This window comes from Meleagris gallopavo, chromosome Z, assembly GCF_905368555.1.
Source record: "Meleagris gallopavo chromosome Z, MGAL_WU_HG_1.1, whole genome shotgun sequence".
Lineage (NCBI taxonomy): Eukaryota > Metazoa > Chordata > Aves > Galliformes > Phasianidae > Meleagris > Meleagris gallopavo.
The window spans coordinates 19,658,424-19,672,602 of NC_139435.1; the positions used below are offsets into that span (position 1 = coordinate 19,658,424).

Sequence of the window (14,179 nt, forward strand, 5' to 3'; positions counted from 1 at the left end):
ACGAAGGCCGCAGCGGCTCTGCCCCCGCCTCCCCGTCAGCCCGGTCCCGCTGTGACGCCGCGGCGAAGCGCGCAGGCGCGGCGGTGGTCGGCGCCTGTTGTATCCGGCCGGCGCCTTTTCTCTCTCTTCCCCTCTCCTCCCCCTCCCCGACCCTCCCTCCCTCCCTCCCTTCTCCCTTGCCGCTCTCCCAGAGCCGCCGCGGTCGCTCTCCCGCCGCTGCTGTGCGCGCCTTTCCCGCGCGCTCGCTCGGCAGCGTCTCCGCTCTCCTCGGCTACCCCATGAAGCGATGGCAGCGGCCAACTTCGGCAAGATCCAGATCGGGATCTACGTGGAGATCAAACGCAGCGATGGTCAGCGCGGCGGGGGGGCCGGGAGGGGCCGGGCCGGGCCGGCGGAGCGTCCGCCGCCGCGAGGCTGGGCGGGGAGGGGGCCTCGCGCCGGGCCCATTGTGTGCGCGGGGCCGGGGAGGGGCCGGGCCCGTCGCTGCGGTTGTCAGGGGAGCGGCGGCCGCCGGGCACGGGGAGGCTGCGGCAGCGCGGGGAGGGGCGGCGGGCGGGGGGCGCGCGGAGGGGGGGAGCGGTGTGGGGGTCCGGGGGGAGGGGGCGGGGGTGGGAGGAGAGGAGGAAGGTTCGGGGGGGGGGGGCGCTTCGGGGAGGGGGCTCGGTGATGGAGGCGCGTCGCGCGCAGGGAGAACTTCGCGTTCGCTCTGTCGTGGTGGCTGTGGGCTCAGAAAATGACAGCGCGGCGTGCGCTGGAATAAATGCCTTTGGACTCTGCCGTCTCCTGATGGAAGGCCTGGCGGTATTATTTCGGATATAATTAAGATATAAGGGAAGTGCCTGCTCTTTGTGCCCGTGGGTGGCTGCTTCTCTCCTGGGACCCGGTGCTCCTTTGGCCGCAGCCTGCGTGGGGCCGGCTGGAAGCCCGTGTGAATGAAGGGTGCTGTGCTGCGCTGAGGTGCTGGGTCGTGGCCTCCGCCAGAATGGGGAGGGACGTCGCTCATGCCTTGGGCTCTGTGGTGTGAGTGGGAGTGTGTCATCCATTCCCAGCCTCCTGAGGTCTGAGACCTCCTAGCACAGGGTGGGGTTCTGCTGGCTTCTTCTGGAAGATGTTTTATTTTCTCCGATGTTGGGGCGCTTGATAACAGCCTGGTGTTTTGAAGAGGAGAAGATTCGGAGGTGGTCAGTGTGGTTTCATGAGGCAGAAATGAGCAGCAAGTCTTTGTGCGGCTTGTCTTTCCCATCTCCCTTAGTACCCTACCAAAAAAATGAAATGCTCACTGTTAGCTGGATGTGGTATTGCACCAAACTCTCAATTTGTGCTCGATGGCTTGTGCTTCAGTGAAGAATCTGATAATTCCAACAGTTATTTGCATAACGCCTTCAGAGTTTAGGAGGCTTCAGTAAACTCCATTGTAGCAACTTGTATGACTGTTTTTCAAGCCCTGTGTCCATTTTTCTTACATGTTACTGGCCGTTTTGGATGTCTTCTTGAAAATAAGGCATGGCAGTGCTCCAGTGTTTTTTCTTTTTTTTTCATACTCTTCAGATTTCTGCTCACTTATGAAGCCAGAAGTGTGAACACTCTTGAACGTAACAATGCTTAATTTTCATTCCTATTAACAAATCACGTGTTTTGCTGTATCTCTTAAATATGAGATGCAATGTGTTAAATATTACCCGTCAGTAGCAGAGCAGGGGGACAGCATCTCAGCAGTTATTTCATCATAGCATTGTAGGGTTTTGAGTATTTGCATTAGTGTGCTCCTTGTGTGAGCAGCCACACTGCAGAGTTGTACCAGGGTTAGCAGATCCTGGTTGTTGCAGTGTTTGCTTGTTTTCCGTTGGGACTGACAGTAGAGATGTCAGGGGCATACAGAGGAACGTAGAGACAAATACTGAAGAACAGATCACACTAGATTGCATGTAGATGGCTTTGGTGTTCAGAAGGTAGGCTATTAGCAAGCTGGGCTGTGGTTGCACAGGCAATCAAGATTGATCTAGCTGCTTCTGACAAAGAGAGTGTGCCTCTGCCAGTTCTGTTGTTCTTACCACTGTCTCATTCATTGTCGCCAATATCCTTTTTTCCTGATATAATGTATTAATTGCATTAATTTAGCAGATTTTTGAATATGATAGTTTTCTACAGGATTGGGAAATTCAAATGACTATTGGATAATCTGTGACCTCAAAAGTATCAGAAAATGCATGACTGGGACAAAGAGAAGGTGTGCAGTATGATACTCCTCATTAACAGTGAATTATCTGGATCTGCAAAACCCAGAACTGTGTTCCATGTGGCATCAGGGCGTGATATCATATGAGCTACCCAAGGCTGAAGGCACAGTTAAAATTCTTAAAGAAATTTTCTGAGGAAGCATTACGTTGGTCAGTCTGCACATTTTTTTCCAATCCATCTTATCTTAAAGAACTCCATTTCCTTAAAACTAAATCTACATTTTGAGAAATAAGTATAATTTTTAAAAATTTCTTTTATGTTTATTTACTGAATAAAAGTGTTGGGTTTTTTTGTTTATTTGTTTGTTTTTTGGTAATGGGCTTGTTTTGAAAAGTGTATATTTTTTTCCCATCTTTCCATCAGTTACACTGAATGGTTTTTAGAATCCAGATAATGCTTTATTAATTCTATTATTTTTCTCTAAATAAATCAAGCTATTCTCTTAGCTCTTATTATTTTTTTTCTTTTTGTAAAAACATCGCAGTTAAAACTTATTCTTCTTCACTACAACAATATTGCAAAGAATATGTGAACATATAAAACACAATAAGTGTGAGAATGAGACCAGAAAGAAAGTTACATATTGTCATTTTGATAAGCTCTAATTAGGTTTAAGTGTTTCACAGGAGACTTCTTATGTCTCAATAGAAAATAGATGTACAAATGGAAGGCATTGTTGGAACTTATGGCCAAAAATGCATGAAAACCAGTATTTGGATAAAACTCAGTATTTTCAAGAACTGATGCTACAGAACTGCTTGCTGTGTATCTGTTTTTTCTCAGTTGGATAAACATTGGTATAAAATATTGTCTGAAGTTACAGGTAATATTTCCAGTTACTATTTTATGGGGTTACTTTTCACGTTCACGTAATGTAAGACAAATCAAGTCGTCAGCTATTTGAGCTTTTTATAATCACTTCTGATACTGAAATTTATTACATATTTCAGTATAATTTATGGGTGTTACTTGAAATATGCTTTGATAATCTGCTTTGGAAATGGGAGAGAGCTTGCTCATTTTAGCTTGTGAACTGCCAGCAGTAACTGTGGATCCAGTCATGAAAAATGTGCTTATACACTGAAGAGCTAGAGTGTGGGTTGTGTGGATGTTTTTCCAGAGGTGCTTCTTTTTGAGGTCTAAAAACAGACATTTGTCTGGTGATGAATTTCCTTAGTAAAAATAATAACCCACTGCTTCGAAAGTGAACTTATACCCATGTATCCTCACTTCTTGCGCATTATCCACATTATCTTGTGCGAAGATCTATACAATTATGTGGAGGAAGAATAACTTGCATTTATTTTTTTTCCTGAAGCTCAGCCTTTGATGAAGTAGGATAAATCTGTTTTATGCCTTGCAGACCTTTGGAAAACTGATTGGTATTTTTCATTTACTTTTCCAGTCCAATTGTGTTCTGTCTGTTTCTTCCTCAGGCTGTTCCTATTCTCTCTTGTCTCTGCAAATCTGAAATACTACCTAGAAGAACAGAGGAATGAATTATGTAATTGCTCATTTGAAAAGGGGGGAGGATACAGTAGTGTTCTCACAGTGTCGGAAATAATGTAACAGAGAAGAGAAAGGACCTTCTTGTAAGGGAAGAGTAACTGAAGACTGGATAGAACCTCTAGGAAAAGGAAGATGCTGTAAGAAAGAAAGCTCATGAGCTTGTTTTTTTTTTTTTTTCCTCCTTCCTTAATAAAAGCACCAGGAAAACTATCAGTGTTTGAAAGAGAAAACTTGAAACTGGGAAAAGAGCAGGAATGAGGAACAGTTATCATGTGGAACTTATTACCAGAATACATGAACGCTGGAAGAATAGTGTAATTTTAAGGAGGATGTTGGTATGGATGGTGGGAATATCCAGTTCTGTACTAAAGCCTAAAGAAACACCAAAATTACAGGCAGACATAAAGGGTAGTTTATGTTCTACCTATCTGTAGTTTAAATAACCTCTAATAGATGGGAGGCAGGAAGAAATCTTGTCTTGATGACTGTTATTTTATAATCATCTGCTTTGGATTTTCTGTCATGTGTCTCTGAGGTACCTGACACTGATGATCATGGTCAAAGAAAATCCATTTAGTTGAAAAAGTTACTGGCAACTACTCTGTCCTTAAGCTTGCCAAAACATGGCAACTGTTTAGCCTTTAGACACAAAAGCTACTAATAAGGGTAAGAGTTGTGATTTTTGTTGTTATTTTAAAGCCCAATTTCCATTACATAGGTTTGTCAGTGTCTACACCATCCTCTGTGTTTTGGGTAATCTGATATGATGATCTTGACATTTATGTGCAGCTCCCAGTAGCAACAACAATTTTATAGGAGGTATAATACTGCTATAAAAATTCTGTTCAGGCTTCGGTAGTCACCCTATTTTACAGTTTCCGAAATCTAGGTTTAAGTGGTAATGTGCTTTTTACTCTTTCCTTTGGTGACATGTATTAGTTATTTCATTGTGATTAAGTCTTTTTTGTTACCACATTTAAATCGTTTGACTCAATTACCTAATCCCCATATAAGCCATGCTGACACAGTGTCTTATTGTCCTTCCCTAGTGGTCAGATCACACATAGGGCTTCAAGGTTGCTATTGTTGGTAGGGTTAGAGGGTCTGACCTTCAGACTTCCTTATCCTGTTCAGCTTCTCATTTTATTGCACCCAGACTTTCTGGGGATGGTTGCTACCAAAGAGTTTACCAGGAGGATGTGTTAAGTTTGCCATGTCCTTTGTAAAATCACTCTAAGCATTTGGCTCTTAATATGCAGTAAGTGGATATCCTTTGTAACTTGAAGATTTTCACGTATTTATGTAGGTCTTCTATGTTTTGTATAAATAGCTCTTGAATGACAGAAGTTGAAATCCTCTCGTCTTTTTGTTCTCTGTTTAATACAGAGCTGTATATGGCTGCTTGGATTACACAGCTTATACTGCACGATTTTTTTCCTCCCTCCCATTATGCTATGGGGGAGTCCTGTCTTTCATTTCTGTTCAGTAGTGTTGTGCTTTCCCCCCCACTTCCTGTAGTAGCTTGTTGCAGGGTCCCAGTTTTACTCCTATTTTCTTCTTACAGCGTTATGAACTGAAGTCTTTGTTATTATATGGACTCATGACAGCATGGCATCAAGCATGGCTTTACACCTTGATGAGGTGGGAAGAGATGATGAATCATTGGAAAGAGGTCATGCCCGAGTGAGAACTATTGCTGTTGCCAAAGTATTTGTAGGTGTTATAAAAGATGAATTACCCTTTGAGTTCTTCTAATGTACCTAGTTATTCAAAGACTGTAAAAAAAAGTTGAACAGTGTGAAGTATTTATTAGGGGAGCTCCTTTCCTGAAGCACAAAATTTAACAGTGTTTTTGTTGGATTGACCTGTGGAATCATAGAATCACAAGGTTGGAAACGACCTCTAAGATCATCTAGTCCAACCGTCTTCTCACTACTACTGCTACCACAAGCTACTAAACCCTATCTCGCAGCTCCTCATCCATACGCCTCTTGAACACTGCCAGGGATGGCGACTCCACCACCTCTCTGGGCAACCATTCCAGTGCCTGACCACTCTCTGAGAAAAAAAGTTTTTCCTCGTGTCTAACCTAAACTTCTCTGATACAACTTGCGGCCATTTCCCTGGGTCCTGTTTGTTGCCTGGGAGAAGAGGCCAAACCCCTCTTCACTCCAACCTCCCTTCAGGAAGCTGTAGAGTGCAATAAGGCCTCCCATCAGCCTCCTCTTCTCCAGACTGTATCTCTGGGATCTTGAGATCATGGGTAGCATTGTGTTGCCAGCCCACTGTCAGCACTAAAATAGTGTTCACTGTAAATGTATGTTACAGAGTAAAAGAATCCAGTCCCTTTTAGATAAATGTAAGGTTTAGGGTTAGGTTTTCAGAGTTAAGTTAAATTTCCTATTTAATGCAAAGTTAAGATACAGAAGTTTGCAGCAAGGGTTCCCGAGCAATCTGAATTTTATTCAGTAGTGAGAAGGTGCAGTAAGCAGGCTGTATGGTCAATCATGATGAGATTTGAAATTTAATATAGTTTTTGGGAAGATGTCTGCTTTTGATATTTCTCATCATCTAATCATATAATTTCTCATCATGTTACTGTGTTATAGCTAATGTTGTCTGGACACACGGGTGCTTTCAGTATACATTTTCAGATTTAGGGTGAACTGGAATTTTTTGTAATAAAGCTTAAGACTTTTAGATACTTATCTAAATTAAGCTTGTTGCAGTGATTTTGACTATGGATGTGATTCCACATCTGTTTCAGCTGGTTGATTCTGGGCTTTTGTCTGCCCACTGCATCAGTGTTAGTTTTTCATTAAATGTATGGGGTGGAGGGAGGATAGGGAAATAAAACTGTGTCAGTCCAGATGTAAGTTGTCATAAACTGCTATTGGTTGTATCTGTGAACCTGTTCATACTGTGTTTGTTCTGATGTGTGCTATTTCTTCTTTTTCTGTCCTTGTTCCCTTCCGTAGAACATTCACAGTTGCTATACTCTTGTTTCAATTTTTTTTAATTTTCACTCCAAGAATTAAAAAGACTATAGCTTATTATGGTGTTCCAAATATAGAGATAGACAGATGGTTGAGATGATTTTCCTACAACTATGACCTCTGCAAAGGGATGCTTTGAATTCTGTAGTAAGTATGTAGCTATGAAATGGTACTGACTGTGTCTGATACCCTGGCAATGTGTTTTGTTCTTGTTCCTGAAAGTATCATGATAAACAAGTCAGTTGTTGGCTTAGAAAATCCATAAGCCATTAATTTAATAGAAGCTGGTGAAGAACATCTTTTCTGGTAAATACTTTTCTAAAGTAAAACCACTGTTGAAGGCAGAAAATGGGACTAGTGGTTCTTGCACTTTGCTACTCTTTTCTGTGCCTTGTTAATCTCCTTGGGGAAAAACAGCTGACTTGGATAGGGAGGATGTAAGGAAGACTAAATTGCCATTTCTCTGGTGGAGAGTGTTACGCAGAATTAGTTTTGATGTCTTTGAATTTAATTATTGCTAAATATTTAAAGCTAGTTTTTTATATCCATTAGACAAATAGTGATAATGCATAGACAAATAGTGATAATGCAAGTAAAGAATTGCATTGGAATTATGTTTCCTAGGAAAGGGAATTAATTTATCAGATACATGCTTTTATTTATTTATGTCTGTGGTGACAGGAATTGTTTACATGAGCAGAGCATCCCTAGAAGACTTTTGATTACTATTACAGTTTAAATTTGGTTCTTCTTTTACGTTGCTATGAACCCAAGTTAATTTTAGAATTGCTTAGAGTATAGGAGTAAGTAGAGTTATTAGAAATAACTTTGCATAACTGTGCTTCTAACCAGAACTTTAACTGATATTTTCAAACAGGTAAATTGTAATTAAGCTGTTTCTTTTCAGGGATGTTTGTTTTTTCTGTTTTCTTTGTTTGAAGAGGCTCGGAGTCTGATCTTATATTTGAGTCTTTAAAGGAGTGAGGGAAATTAGTACTTAAAGGCTTGAATATAATCAGGAAACTTTTTGTTCTTTATTCAAATAATACTGCTTTCAGTGTAGCTTATTGTTTTTACACAGTGGTGTGTTGGCTGCATCAGGTATATTCAGGCAAATTTCAGGTTTCCCATATTCATAAAGGGAAAAGTCTGCTTGTTCTTTGCCACTCATGTTGTACTTGCAACACTGATAATCCCAGGACACTGTAAAATGCGATTGTGAAATCCCAAACAGAAAGAAAATAACGTCAAGTATGTAACGTATTGCATGTAGCAGTAAATCTTTGGCCTTGGCTACATTATTGGCAGTGGGATCATCATGCCTTTCATTTAGAAGGATACTATTTTGCTTTCAAGTTATCATTAATTTCATAGACACTTTGTAGTTAAGTGCAGATTTGAATTTGTCATGGCTTCTGTCAGGCATTGAAAGCTCTTTGCGATCCCATATGTGAGTATTGTCATTGTCTTCTTTTCCTGACCAGCTACTAATTAGCAATTCCTAGTAAGTTAAGAATTGCCTTCAGTGGTAGAACCCACCAAGTATGTAAGTAGAGGGAGGTAGAGTGAGAGCTTTGTATAAAGCTTTGTCTTTAGGCCCTATTTCTGGTTCTGGACGAGGTAAACAGAAATTAATTTAGTCTGAAAAGCAGATGCACGCTTTGATTTCTACAATACTACAAGTTAGTGATAAAGTTTTTGTTTTATTTGCATGCTCTCTGTACCATATGCGTGAATTAAATTTCCAAGTTTATCTTGATAGTTTAATGGAATAAGGAATTCAAGTGATGATGAAGGGGGTGAATGTAAATCCCAACCAGATGATTTTTAAGACACAATAAGCTTTCATCAAACCACTCAGAAGGATTAAAATATTACTCAAAGATCCCTTAATGGTCTGATATTGAAATCCTATAACCATTCTAAGGTAAGACAAAATGCAGACTTTAAATGTGTATGAAATGTAAGGCTTCTGCCTTTTAATTGGGGGCAATTTGACAGCTCTGAAATAAACTAAGTAATAATAAATATTCATACTTGGTGTAATTCTGCAAAATAATAGGAGGAAAAAAAGCTTTATTTGATTGGCTAGATCAAAAAAGGAAAATAGTACTGAGCGAAAGCATCTGTAAGGGGTGTTGCTAGAAATGTGATGCAACAAGCTATTGTTTCTATGCAGCTATTGTCAGCTTCAGAGAAAACAAACTCATGAAGAGGAGGTCTCTGCCGTTCATTTAAGCAACAAACAAAATGAAGAAGGGGGGAAGGGAGGGAGAAAAGGGCCAAGTCATCTCAGTCTTTTGGCAGAGTATTCACCGCTCTGTTTTAATTTACCACGATCTTAAATTCTGTTGTAGAAAAGCTGGAAAACTTCTGCAACCACTAAAACTCAGTGCTGTTCTAAAGAGAGACTTGACTGAATCTGCCTTTGTTCCTACATACTATAACTGTATTGAAACAAAAAGGACTTTGACCTATAAAAATACACAATTGAAGACTGGAGTGGTGGTTTCAGAAGCAGTTTTAAAAGACTTCAAGAAAGGTGTCTGCAAAGTTGTTTCGAATAACTCCAAGGAAATGCTGACTAAATATGCAAGAAGATGTCAAATTATGTTAAAAATTATCTTAAAAAAAATAAAAACACAAGACATTGAATTATAAGAAGACATTGAATTATTCTTACAACTACAGTTTGTTGTTCTGACAGAAAAGATGCAAATGTCATTACCAGTAACTGAAGGAACACCTTCACTTACACAGAAGAAGAAAAATGAGTTACAGGAGAGAAAATACAGGAATATGTTAATGTCTTATTTATCTTTTGAATGATATCTGCAACTCTAATTACTTCCTCAAAACAGAATTGCAGAGGGCTCAAATAGGCCAGGCGGATAACCAATGGGAGTTGTAAAACCTTGTGTGAATATTGGAAATTAGTGGTTCTATTTGTTTGTTTTGGTTTGGGCTTTTCTTACAGTTTGGAAAGGAGATTGCTTTGTGAAAATTAGGAAGATTGCTCTATGGAAAGTAAAGGATAACTTTTCTTTTAAACAACATTTTAGTGAAATTGGAGAGTTGGATGTTTATTTTTTTAGAAGCTCATTAAATGTTTCCATCTTTTTGGAATGTTGTTTCTCACCTTTAACTAAGCTAACCAGTGTTGTAACAAATGTCCCAGTGGAGCAACTGGTGGTTCATCTAGCGTGCTGGCAGCAGGTGAGGTTATTCATGGAAATCAGGCCAGCATTGCCGCTGACTGCACTCTGGTGCCTTGGTCTTTCATAGAATCATAGAATGGCTTGGATTGAAAGGACGCAAAAGAGCAGCCAGTTCCAACCCCCTGCCACAGGCCAGGCCACTAACCTCCAGGTCTGGTACTAGACCTTGTTGCCAGGGGCTCCATCCAACCTGGCCTTGAATGCCTCCAGGGATGCAGTGTCCACAGCCTCTCTGGGCAGCCTGTTCCAGACAGATCTCCTCACCACTCTCATTAAAACTTTACCCCTGTCATCCAATCTTGAGTTTCAAACCATTCCCCCTTGTCCTGTCACTGTCTACCCTTGTAAAAAGTTGATTCCGTTCCTGTTTATAATCCCTTTTTAAATATTGGAAGGTTGCAATGAGGTCTCCTCACAGCCATCTCTTCTTCAGGATGAACATGCCCCGTTCCCTCAGCCTGTCTTTGTATGGGAGGTGCTCCAGCCCTCTGGTCATCTTTCCCTTGTATGGAGACTTTTATATTTGGTATGTTAGAAGTACAGCTCTGTACAGTCTTGCTAAATGCTTGCTTCTGGGCCTACTGTTTGTGGGCTTATCGAATACCCTTCTGAAGCAACTTATACTGCCTGACTCATAAATCTCTTGTGGAAGCGAGATCTGGAAATTTGCTGCTTTTTCACAAATTCACAAATGCATTACTGCTTTCATCTGCCTGAAACTTGAATAGAGTGCTCCTAATTCTAGTGTTTTGGTGAGTCTGTGATTTGGCGAGTAACTGTTTGCACTTATTTTATCTTCTCTGGTCATAAAGCTTAGCCAAATCTACTTGTGGCCTTTTTCTCACAGGTGAGCAGCCTCAGGTGCTTTGACTTCTGCTTTCTTTGTTCTCTTCATCTTTTTATCTCTCTCTAATTCTGCGTGATTTTTTTGAGTTGTGAAGACTAGTGCAAACAGTAGTTAAAATGTGGAGACAGCCAGCATTTATTTGTAGTTTCACAGTGACACTTTGTTTTATTCTCTAGGTTCTTGAAGGTGGTCTGTGTTACTGGCTTTTGTTGAATCAGTGATTTTAGAAAATTGTTAATATCTGAAGGGATCTCTTGCTTGAGTTGTAACTTCTACTGATGGTTTCAGCACTGTTTACCCTAAAATTAGATTTTTTTCTTGATGCTTTCTTCAGTTTTGAAGCACCTCTGCCACCTTTTTGTGCAGGTTTTTTTTGTTTTGTTTTTGTTTTTGAGAGTTCCTCACTGTTGTGGCGTCTGACTAACCAAAAATCTGTCTTTCCAAATGGTAATACGTCAGGCATAGTGTAATTTGGAGTCAGGCTGGAAGATAATATGTAAGTTTTTAGCTAAGGTTTTTAGAACACCTGTATTATAAAGGAAAGTGACACCTTCTCTGGCTTTCCAGAACTACGACACGTAGGCTGAGAAAAGACCTGAACTGTATCATTTTGGCTACTGCTGCCTGAAGAGCCCTTCTTTGTTTCAGTAGGCATCAAACTTCTATCTTTTCTTCAGTATCCCAGGACAACTGGCATATGCTCATTTTCTAAAAGCATTTTAGTGGGAGGCTACACTGCAGTATTTTCTCTATTTTTGTACAGGTCAGAGTGACCTGCAATAAAAAATTAAGTAGATGTAGGGTACTTAAGCATGCTGCACAGACTGATGAGATGTACCTATACGAGCATTTCAGTTCATATCGAGATTGAAACTTGTCCATCATTTTCTTCTGTATTTCAATAGAATGTTTCATAAAGCTTAAGAATGATTAAGAGAAAGTTTAGTACTAAAGCTGTAGTGTGTTTAAGAAAGATGTTGATGGTGAACTTAATGATTTCTACTTAGCAGTGTACCTTTTGGGTCCGTTTTGGAACTGTCTGGCTGGATTTTCTTCCATCCATCGTAATTGTTCATTCCTAGTTATAACACAAAAAGTAACATTGTTCTTGGAAAACTTCATTACTATGCTAGAATGAAAGCATCAACTCTGTGGAGATTTATGTTGTGGGAAGAATATGAAATATGAAATACACTGGGGTAGAACATAATGGCACAAAGTAAACATGCGTTTACTATAAAGTAGGAGTTCATAAACAACAGGATCTAGTTAATCAACAAACAATGGGACCACCAGTGTGAAGTGGCAAAGAAGTGAATGGAATTTCAGAATTGCTGTAATTTAGCAGTGAGTGTTGCAGTGTGGGGTTGTATGTTGCATGTCATCTCAGTTGCCAGTGTTGAAAAAGGAGATACTTGGATTGAAAGAAATGCAGGTGTCTTTTATGCTATTCCAGTACAGGTGTCTATGTACTAGTTATGAAAGAAAGAGTAGTAAACTACCGTGGCCATGTGGAATCTAGAAAAAAATTTATGTATGTTGACAGTGAGATGTTAGTCCAACTTTCTGGGATGAACAGCAGAGGCACATTGCCTAATAATGTAAAAGTGAAATGTGTTCTTATTACTAAAGGGTTTTATAAGGGAGTTATGATAATATGCATTAGATATGATTGGACTGGTGCTTCCTTCCAAGTTTTGTTTTTGTGGCTAAGTTATGTGGTAAACTTGGCTGTTCTCAAAGGTAATAGGTTGACTGGCATGGTACAGTAGAAATAACTGCCTGATAAATATCTAGATATGAGTGCATCTGTTAGCTATTTTGATGTGATGTTTCCTTATGAATCAAGCAGCGTGAGGAACAAGTCTTCTGACTCCTGACACTGACACATATGGAAGCAATATGGATCTGTAGTTTCCAAGTTCTACAGCAGTGAGTTCCTTTTTCAGTCTTTTGTAAAGCTAATGTCATGACAGCCATTGATTTCACTGGCAATGAAAGCTTCTGAAAGTAAATAAAAGCAGGATGTGAGAAGCTCACTAATGTGAAATAATGTACTTTGAAATGAACCTACAAGAGTGCTGACTCCACACCTGACCTGGACCTGTATTGAAGAGAAATGAAAAACACAATGCTTTGCTGACTGGGAAAACCACAAACTTGCTTTCAGTCTAAAGGGAAATCTTAGAGATCATCGTGGAAGCAGAAAAAACAATAGTGAATTACAGTGTGAAAAGACTGAAGAAGAAAGAGCTATTGGAGTAACACAAAGTATTGAGACAGCAGTTGAAGGATGCAGCCCTTGGAAGTGCATATGGAGGAGGTGTGGTCATGACAGCAATTAACAAACACAGCTAGACTGAGCAAGTAGAATTACAGTTGAGTTGGTTGGAATGGAAGGAGTTATTGATCTTGAATGCAAGGAGGGCTAAAAAATGCTTGTGTTTTGTTGTGCTCTTTGTATTTTGAAGCTAAACTTCAGTGGCATGTGAGCTTTGTGGGTTTTTTTATTTTTCCCTCCTCATTTGTTTGAAAATTGTCAGTAAGATCCGTGACCATCTAGTGCAGGGAGAGACATGGTAAGCACTGACAAAACTAACAGGTACTCTGCCACAGTTGATACCACTGGAGACATCTCAACTGGAATTCTATTCTTCCTTGTAATTTGGATGTATATTCTTTTTAGAAAAGAGTGAAAGAAACTCTATTTTTGGCAATTTTAATTTTTGAATATCAAGTGGCAGATAGTTTCAGTAAAACACGTCCAGATGTCTCTAAGTGTGATAACACCATGCTAGTCCTTTGTGAACATGATTAGGAAAATCATGGCTGTTTCACAAATGGCCACAATAGTCCCTGAAGTAATGGGTAGCAGTGGTCATTAAGTTGTACTGTACCTTTGTGTCAAACACTTACTACTGATGCACATAAGAAACTTTACTTAGCTGACCAGATCACTGTCTGAGCTAATGTAACACATTTGTGTTTCAAAAAAGTGGCAGTTACAGAGGATGTAACATAAGCTCTGAGTTTCCTTTAAAGAGCATTGGATCCCTTGACATGACCATAGCTTGAGCAAGCTAAAAATAATTGCCTGGTTTTGAGCTGACAAATCTTAAACAATTGTTCTATAATGGTAGGCTGTTTTGGGAGGGAGCAGTGAGAAATCTCTAGTAATTATGATGTCTTCCTTTCTGTAGCCTGATTGAGAGTGTGTACTTAGTTGTAACTTTTAGATCTCTTAAGATTTCTAAAGCTTTCTAAACTTCTGCTTAAGAAGTACAAATGCAGTTTCATTTTAGGCCAGTTCATTCTAATTATTTGAGAGGGTGGGGAAGGCTGTGGCCTTTCTCCAGCCTTATTTCTTAAGT

At 40.0% G+C, this 14,179-nt stretch overlaps 1 protein-coding gene across 3 annotated transcripts in view; it reads left to right on the top strand.

Moving 5' to 3' along the window:
• The first annotated feature begins 207 nt into the window (after positions 1–207).
• KIF2A (kinesin family member 2A) overlaps positions 208–14,179 on the top strand; it is a 53,546-nt gene continuing 39,574 nt past the window's right edge. For all 3 annotated transcript variants that reach the window (XM_085213975.1, XM_085213973.1, XM_085213974.1), the window contains exon 1: positions 208–350. In XM_085213975.1, the coding sequence (XP_085070101.1) occupies positions 287–350 (64 nt within the window). In that variant the 5' untranslated portion in view covers positions 208–286. The remainder of the gene's footprint in view (positions 351–14,179) is intronic.